The sequence below is a fragment of the Bombyx mandarina genome, chromosome 04, assembly GCF_030267445.1.
Source record: "Bombyx mandarina strain Sakado chromosome 04, ASM3026744v2".
NCBI lineage: Eukaryota > Metazoa > Arthropoda > Insecta > Lepidoptera > Bombycidae > Bombyx > Bombyx mandarina.
Genome location: NC_143211.1, coordinates 8,079,643 through 8,089,454, shown reverse-complemented (window position 1 = coordinate 8,089,454; position 9,812 = coordinate 8,079,643). Strand labels below are relative to the sequence as shown.

Genomic DNA, 9,812 nt, shown 5'->3' with positions numbered 1-9,812 from the left:
CATCGGATCGGAAACGCGACCCACTGAATAACTCAGTTGCACGTCCAACTTTTCGATTACTACTCGACGAGTTCGACGAGAAGGGTGACCTGTGCTTGGAGAGCCTAAAAGCACCGAGAGTGGAATTGGAGGATCCAATAAGACATGTTTAGGACGACGGCGAGTTTGAGACTGGTTAAGTAATTAGAGGTGGCCACGACAAGACTATTATCCTGTCTCACAGTCTTTTAGAAACGATCTAAAGCTGTGTTCAGATACTTACGCATCGATTCTAGTTGGAGGTAGTCGTGAAGATTTACATTCCTCACATACCACGGTGCTCCGAATTATCCCGCAGAAACGGGATTGGATGACTGAGGGGGTTTGTGTGGGTCCGTGCCGCGTGAGCGAACACTACACTTGCATATATCATAACGGAACCTATGCAAGTTTTATAGTCTCACTTTGTTACGAAGAGACTTAGCTTACTTAGCTCATGGGGTAAAAATTTTGGCACAATTCGAACGTTTAAACTAAAATACATAAAATTAAAGAATGATGTTTTGACTGCATTGAGCAACTTGACGGAGTCATTTAAAACAAGGGTTATTTTAATCACAGTTTATTTATATTTTGACAAAACAATATTCACATAATATATTATATTTATGCACGTGTTGTACGTTCATTTAATTTAACTTAGACTTAGCATATTCATTTGCAATTTGGATAGCTTCATTTAAACTATTAGGATTGTTCCCAGATGCTTGAGCTGACTCAGCTTTGCCACCACCTTTGCCACCTATAATGTCTACAACGGATTGCACCCATTCTGAAGCTAACAATCCCTTTTCTACATCACTTTTGGGCACAGCTGCCAAGCAATAAATCTTATTAGCGTCTTTATCAACAGAAAAGAACATCGCAGCTGAGTTTGGGATAAATTGTTTCACTTGTTTTAAAGCACCATCTAAAGCTTTGGTATTTCCAAACGCCTTTAATTCGGATACAATATATTTTGATTCTTTGCGTTCAAGACATAGCTCTTTTGCTTTTTCTGTGACTTGAGTAATAATTATAGCTTTTTCGGCTCTTTCTTTATCATCTAGTTGTTTTTTTAAGTTCTTCAGCATATTTCTTAATTCATCTTTTTTCCAATATGATATTTGGGCTTGGGATATCTCGTTCGTCAGATCCACTATTTTCTTAGATACTTCTTTATGAGAAATACTTTCATTTTGTTCTTTTATAAAATTGGCAACATTATTAACCTCGTTTTCAAGAACACTTAATTTGTTGATAGCTTTTATCGCTTCTGGTCCAGTCACTGCAACAATTCTTCTGATTCCTTTTGCAATACCTTCTTCACTCACAATGACATATTCCCCAATATGGCTAGTCCGGTGTAAGTGGGATCCACCACAAAATTCAACAGATGTTTCGAATCCTGTAGGAGCGTCTGGATTTTTTATAAGGTCTTCCACGGGTACTCCTACTGATACGACTCTAACTGGATCAGGATAATGTTCATCGAACATTGCCCGCAGTCCGTTAATTTTTTTTGCTTCAGACAAGCTTGTGTAGTTTGCGTATACTGTTTTATTTTTCGCAATGATTTCTTTTATTTCGTTTTCCGTATCTTTGATCTGTTTTATTGTCATGGGACCTTTATTAGTAAAATCAAATCGAAGCCTGTCTGGCATTACTAGCGATCCACGTTGATCTGAATCGTTGCCAAGAACTTTTCTTAGAACGTTATTAAGAACATGGGTTCCAGTGTGATTATTCATAACAAGTCTTCGTCTTTCTGTATCAATGTGCAGGGATAGAGTATCTCCTACTTTTAAAATTCCCTCGACCTTTCCTGCGTGGAGAACATAGCCTCCTTTTACTTGAACATTTTTTACTGTAAATTCAACAGTTTCGTCATCAATTTTTACCATATAACCTTCATCGAAGATTTGGCCTCCTTGTTCAGCATAAAAGCTAGTGCGATCTAGTATTACACCACATTCCTGTCCTGAACTTATTTCACTTACAAACTCCTTATTTTTCCTTAATGCGACAATTTTTGCTGTACACGGAGCAAATGTATAGAGTGCATCTTTGTCAGTAGATGATGGTAAATAATTATATTTTGGAGAATCATCTGTAGCAGGAATTCCAGTATCCTGTAGATGACTAATAGCGTGTACATCTAATGCTATCAAGTCTTCCTGGCCTGCGGTTTTTCCTTGTGAAACTAATTGAGATTCTTTTCTGGATTTTTCATAACCTTCCATGTCTACATTAAGACCCTTTTCTTCACACATTAATTGAGTCAAATCAATAGGAAATCCGTAAGTATCATATAAACGCCATGCCACGTCACCAGGTAAGGTTTTCGAATTATTGAGCTTCTCTATTGTTCTGTAAAGTAAATTCCTTCCTCGCAATAGGGTTTTTAAAAATTGCACTTCTTCTTCATTTATGACATGCACAATGGAATCTGGATCCTTTTTAATTTCTGGGAAAACATCACCTAGTAATTCAACTACAGTATAAACCAAAGATCCAAAAAATCCAGGCTTGGCATTTAATTTTTCTGACGCATATCGCACAGCTCTTCTCAAAATTCTACGAAGAACGTATCCTCTACCTGTGTTATCAGGGCAACCACCATCTGATAAAGCAATTGTTAGAGTTCTAGCATGGTCAGCCAAGACACGATACGCCATGTCTATTCCATCAACATCATCAATCCCAACTTTTCCAGAATATGGTCTCACACCAGTAGCGTTTTCAATAGCTTTGAATATTGGCATGAAGAAATCAGTATCATAATTAGCTCGTTTGTTTTGAATTACAGATACTAACCTTTCAAGACCTAAACCACAATCTATATGTTTTTTTGGTAATAATTTCAGGGAACCATCTGTTTCCCTATTGAATTGGATAAACACTAGATTCCAAATTTCCAACACGTCTGGATCATCCATGTTTACAAGATGGGCAGCTTCTCGTTCTCCGATTCGATCATAGTGTAGTTCTGAACACGGGCCACAAGGACCTGTTTCACCCATTTCCCAAAAATTATCCTTCATGCTTCCAGGCAAAATGTGTGCCTCTGGGACTCCCAAGTTTAACCAAATGTTTTTGCATTCGAGATCAGGTTCAAGACCAGATGAAGGGTCTCCTCCAAAATATGTTACATACAATCTCTCTCTAGATAATTTAAAAACATCAGTTAATAGTTCCCAAGCCCAAGCACATATTTCTTTTTTAAAGTAGTCACCAAATGACCAGTTTCCCATCATTTCAAAAAATGTATGATGATATACATCTTTTCCTACGTCATCCAAATCATTGTGTTTTCCACCTGCTCTAATACATTTTTGGGTGTTAACTACTCGAATATACTGAGCCATATCAGAGTTTGGATCTACGGAACCTAAGAAAATTGGTTTAAATTGATTCATCCCTGCATTTGCAAACAGTAATGTCGGATCATCTAAGGGTATGGTAGACGAGGAATGTACATATTTATGACCCTTTTTAATAAAAAAATCAATAAAGGTCTTTCGTATTTCATTGCCAGTCATAGAAGTATCCATTTTCAGTTTCTGTAACAAGCAATTCAACAATTACACTTAAGGTAAAAAATATACATTCCATGTGATGGCGGATATTAACTACGTCTCACAATAAAAATAACTATCAATATCAGTGATCAGAGAAAACAAAATTATATATAGAACAGCAACTTTTTCAACATCAAAAGCTTATTTAAAATCTTCCTGGCCTAATAGATAAGACGCCCCATGTATTGAATAAAGCGACTATGCGATTAAAATTTCTTAGGCTGGCGGTCAAACCTCCTACGAGGTGCTCGCGCTGAGGACACACGCGGGGTATGTTCGACTCCCCTGTACTCTCGCCCAAACGTCCAATCCCCGCTCGAGATAGAACTCGAGGGACTCGAGAATTCCTACACGGGCTGGGACATTCGAATGTGATGCTACCTCCAGGGTACTCTGAGAAGCTCTGCTGCAACGGACTGATGCAAAAATGAATAGCATTTCCTTTCACGTTCCACCGCCTCCTTCGCTCCTTCTCCTCTCCTTCTGCGAGATGCAGGACTCGTCGCTGCTGAGTATCGTAGCCAGGACGATCAGCAGCGACAAGTTCATTCCAATCTGCGTGACGGGGACACGACCGTGCCAAGTATCAATCGCATGATCCGCCGAGTCCTCGTCGCAGTCACAACGGTTGCACTCCATTTTCAATTCTATACAGGCGACTCTGTGTTGGAAATGACCGAAACAACCGTGTTCTGGGAGAACCTTTTTTTTTCGGGCCGGAGGCCGAACCTCCTACGAGGTCCCCGCGCCTAGGGGACGCACGGGGTATGTGGGACTTCACGATCTGCTGATGTTGGGAGCAGAGCGCAGGCCCAAAGAGTTTTCGCGGTCAAAACTATACCAGACACGCGGTGCTACCCCTAGGACTCCCGACCGACGGGTCGTCGAGGCGATGGTCAACGTCTATCGGTACGGCAGCCAGACAGGCTGCCCCAGGCAGTGATGCTGGTGTTCCGGAATACCCCGCTGGTGATTGCGATTGCCTAGCAGACAAATGACAAAATGGAATGTCTTGGGCAAGAAGAATTCCAAACAAGATTATTATGTATACAGAATATTACTTTTCTTTTGTTTTGTTATTGTCATTTAATAAAAGTAAGATGCCTAGTTTGAAGCTAAATAAAAAATAAATTACAATGTAACCGGAAATAACTGGACCATCTCTCAAATATTTTTTATATGTTTCTCGAATATTCTAGAACAATGCCTCAGTCTTCCACCTGTATCAAGTGTTCTAATGGTTCTGAGAATGAAGGCAAGAGGAATGTAGAACATTCTCAATTTTCTCGTTCTAGCTACTCTAAAATATACTAGAAAATTGTAGACATATTCAAAAGGAGTATAAAAGAGTAACAGACAGACAGTTAGTTTTATATTTTATGTGAAGCAAAGTGATGATTAAATTAAAATAAGTAAAGTTAATGTTAATTAGTATTTCAGTATAGTTTTAATTGATTCTGAGCCCCAGATCAAAACATCAAAGCTTTAACTTGTATATTTTGAATCGATTATTATAAAATACTAGCTGACCCGGCAAACATTGTGTTGCCTTAAATAAAATTTCTAGGGAAATTGTAGTGTAGAAAAAAACCTCGTTCAACCACATAATACCTCATTATAACAAAAAAAAAAATGTTTGGGGTGGACAACCCTTATCACTTAGGGGTATGAAAAATAGATAGTAGCCGATTCTCAGACCTACTGAACATACTATTGATACAAAAATAAAACCAAAAAAACATAGCTGGCAAGCTACGATTGATACACAACTAAAACCAAAAAACATGGCTGAAAAATGTATAGTGAATAAGACAGGAGACTGGCTTCGTCCTCATCCCTACTAAGTGATGTTTGCTGGATGAGTGGAGACACCTGGCGGCAGGGACGTCTTAAATTAGGCTGGGGCCCTTGGGCACACAAGAATTTGAGGCCCTTTTGGAAAGTAAAAAAAGCGAATTATAATAACATTTTTTTACTGAGTATTACCATTTATTATAGGTAATCAAATACGGTATGATATAATATGTCATTAATGATATTAGAATGCTGCTGGTTTTTGGTTACGATCACGATAACGGAAACCGAATAAATGTGTGAGAGAAATTGTCGGTCCTTAGGGGCTCCCTGAGAATGGGGGCCCTGGGCACGGGCCCCGTGTGCCCTTATGGTAAAGACGGCATTGCCTGGCGGGGATAACTGATCGATTGATAGTTGATCAGTAGTCGACCGGCGAGGGCGGGAGATCAAATTGAATTAAAAAAAAATCATAATTAAAGAAACTTGAAATTATAAACTCTGAATAAGAATTTATCTTACTACAATTATAATATTTGATTGCCATCTTGCAACCTTATTGCGGATCTGTGCACAGAATAAAAAAAAAATTAATTGGGATGGAAAAATAGGGGTTGATCGTATAAGAGTGAAAATTGAGAGTAATATGATTTTTTTTATTTTATGTCATAACAAAATAAAAATAAAAAAATTCTTGCCAAAAAATTTAAGTTTATAATTAACAAATTAAAAATAGGGGTTGATCAAAGAGGGATGAAAAATTGAGAGTAACATCAGGTTTTTTATTTTAATTCATGACAAAATAAAATTAAAAATGAAAATCTTGCCAAAAAAATTAAATGTTTTAATTAACAAATAATAAATAAAAGTTGATCGTAGAGGGGTGAAAATTTAGGGTTGTATGTATTTTTGTATGCTGTATCATAAAAAAATAAAAACATAAAATTTAGGGGTGGACCCTTAACATTTAGGGGGATGAAAAATAGATGTTGTCCGATTCTCCACCCTGGCCGATATGCACGCTAAGATTCACGAAAATCGGTCGAGCCGTTTCGGAGGAGTTCAATCACGCACACCGTGACACGAGAATTTTATATAGTAGATTAATTTAGCTATCCATTTATCTTCTTCTTCTATGTTGTTCGTTAGTCTCGCTAAAACTCAAGAACGGCTGGACCGATTTGGCTAATTTTGGTCTTGAATTATTTGTTGAAGTCCAGAGAAGGTTTAAAAGGTAGATAAATATAAAAATATATAAAATGCTCAGATTTAAATAAATAAATAATAATTTTGTTGTTCCTTTAATGTATCCCCCGTCGGACAGATTCCTTTTGTTTGTTTTAAGTTTATTTTACACAAAAGTTTAGGTCTTTTATTTATCGATTGAGGAACTACGAAGTCTGCTGGGTCAGCTAGTAAATGATAATAAATCATAAACAATAAAACTAGTAATTTACTTACTACTTATTTTATCAAATGTCCTAACATGCGTAACAGTAATAATGCGTTTCAGTTTGAAGGGTGGGGCAGCCGTTGTAACTAAACTTGAGACCTTAGGACTTGTATCTCAGGGTGGATGGCGCATTTGCGTTGTGGATGTCTATGGGCTCCAGTAACCACTTAACATCAGGTGGGCTGAGAGCTCGTCCACACATCTAAGCAATAAAAAAAAACAGTGTTCATTACACATGTTAATATCATAATATTATTATGATCATTGAAATTCCTTTAAGTAAACAAATAAATAATTGTATAAAGGATTGTAATTGGAGCACCATGGAACATAAAGTCTATAAAGATAACTAAAGAAAAAACAGACTTCAAACCAAACAATGTTTGATATCAAGTTTATCAACTATCCAAAATAGACTGTTAAAGTTGCAGGTATTGGGAAGCATTGCCCAGAGACAGCAGCTGTAACCCATGCAAGACTATTTCCAATCCATATCCAAGATATCCAAGATTATTTTGAGTATTTAACTGAAATTACTTATTTATTATGTCATTTGCATTGTGTCTGTTTCAACTATCCAACTGACCATATGTTACTTACATGTGGTTACTTTTACTTGCCACTTTTAAGAAATTTCAAGTATTTTGCTTATACATTTAAAATATATGTATGTATATGTAGAGAAAGAGCACTGAAGAATCAATTAATTTGGAATATAATATCTCCAAATCAATGATTCTTTTCATAAAGACAAAACTAATCCTCATATTGAAAATGTTTGAATGTGCAATTTGAAGCAGCTATATTTTGAGAACTTTCACACAGCTTGAAATTATTACTTAATATTATTATATATTTTTCATACATATGTTATAAGTATGAAAAATAGTGATAAATTGTATAGTTATTATAAATTAAGATTTTATTTGAATCGTGACTGCATTATTATCTAATATTAAGTTCATATTGAAACACCTTTATTTTGGTTAAATTACCGAAGTACTTCTTGATGTAATTTTAGGGTTTGCAAGTTCCATATGGTTCTCTTGAATAAGAGTGAAAGTTACAGATGATAATTAGAGTTAGAATATAATTCTGAACTTAACACAAATTATACCTATTATTTACCTTTCAAATCAGCACTAAAAATCCTTACAGAAAATAAAAAGTTTGTATCGCAGCTAACAACTTACAAATTAACGATAGTTATTCGCAGTGTTCACAAATAAAAAAGTTGAAATGTGATATTGACATTTGACAATACTAATTTCATTCACCGACCACGTTACATACCTATTTTTTTTAAGGGTTTTTATGACCTGGTAACTAAGATTTTTAGGTCATGTCTTATTTTAATTTATATTCTTATTTTTATGGAAAATGTTAATATGGAGTGAAATGAAATGAGATGAAAGGAAACGAAGACGATTAATTTGAGACATTAATCAACTGGCATAAAATCAATTTTTTAATTGTGGTAAAATCTCTTGCGAGTCCACGCGGGTAGGTACCTCCACCCTGCCTATTTCTGCCGTGGGTGGTGTTAAATGGTTACTGGAGGCCATAGACATCTACAATGTAAATGCGCCACCCACATTGAGATATCAGTTCTAAGGTCTCAGCATAGTTACAACGGCTGCCCCGCCCTTCAAACTGAAACGCATTACTGCTTCACGGCAGGAATAGGCCGGGTGGTGGTACCTATCCATGCGGACTCAGAAGAGGTCCTACCACCAGTAATTACGCAAATTATAATTTTGCGAGTTTGATTTTTATTACACGAATCCTTCACCGTGGAAGTCAATCAAAAACCACCGTTATTACACATTTAAACCAGAAGAAACTAAATAAACAAAAATAAAACAAATCACACAAGTTCACTCCTCGCGTTCCGGCCGAAAAGTTCTCTGTGATTTTCATTTCACCCTACATTACAGAGTAGGTATGTAGTTAAAAAAATAATACCGTATGTACCTACGGTACAGTTCAGTAGGAAATAAAAACTTTTTTTTATTAATGTTGTGGGGTAACGTTTTTCTGGTATATTTGTGTGTCTAATTCTTTACAACTTCTACAGCCTAAGCCTTTTTACCGATTTCAACATAAGTATTAGGAGTCAATACATTAGTCTTACTTATGGCAGTGACCTGAGTATTTAAATAAGGTGTCAGCAAATAAAAAAGTAGAAAGTAGAAAGTTATCAGGGATTGAAATGCTGCTTAGTTTAAGCGACATTTTTGCGACTTTACATGAGAGCCATTTAAAGTTTAAAATTTGAAAAAAGATAACAAAAACTGCTTCAGTGATCATACGCCGAATCCTGCTTTTTTTATTGCTTAGATGGGTGGACGAGCTCACAGCCCACCTGGTGTTAAGTGGTTACTGGAGCCTATAGACATCTACAACGTAAATGCGCCACCCACCTTGAGATATAAGTTGTAAGGTCTCAGTATAGTTACAACGGCTACCCCACCCTTCGAACCGAAACGCATTACTGCTTCACGGCAGAAATAGGCAGGGCGGTGGTACCTATCCGCGCGGACTCACAACAGGTCCTACCACCTAACTCTCCATTTCTTCCTATTTCACCTTCTCGAACTTCATTACCTCCATTACTATTATTTCCTTTAAAATCACCTTCTCGAACTCCATTAACTCCATTTCTTCCTCTAGCACCTTCTCGAATTTCATCGACTTCGTCTTCACGATTATATTTATTTGTTACTTATGTTAGTGTTCTCCCTTTCATTGCCTTGTATCGCTTGTCTTCCAGCGAAGTTTTATAACATTTTCTGTTTTTTTTTTTAATGGTTTTATTTTATTAAATTCGTAAGTATTTCGTATTCATATTGGTTGCTAAGAAAATTTTTTACAAACAGTTTCGTTTCCATGGTGATGTATGTAGGCTTTTTTTTAATCAGCAAATTATAATAAATATTACCTTATAAATTTTTTCTGGGCCCATA

The 9,812-nt window shown here is 36.4% G+C and overlaps 1 protein-coding gene across 1 annotated transcript; it reads right to left on the bottom strand.

Moving 5' to 3' along the window:
- Positions 1–585: 585 nt before the first annotated feature.
- Positions 586–8,128, bottom strand: AlaRS (alanine--tRNA ligase, cytoplasmic). The gene is made up of 2 exons (XM_028185106.2): positions 7,975–8,128; positions 586–3,581 (listed from the first exon to the last, which is right to left on the bottom strand). Exon 2 carries the CDS (start codon positions 3,570–3,572, stop codon positions 669–671), a length of 2,904 nt encoding a protein of 967 aa, XP_028040907.2. The 5' UTR covers positions 3,573–3,581; positions 7,975–8,128; the 3' UTR covers positions 586–668.
- Positions 8,129–9,812: the final 1,684 nt, after the last annotated feature.

Coding starts and splice junctions, on each gene's coding strand:
- AlaRS (XM_028185106.2), bottom strand. CDS start 3,572: ATGGATACTTCTATGACTGGCAATGAAATACGAAAGACCTTTATTGAT.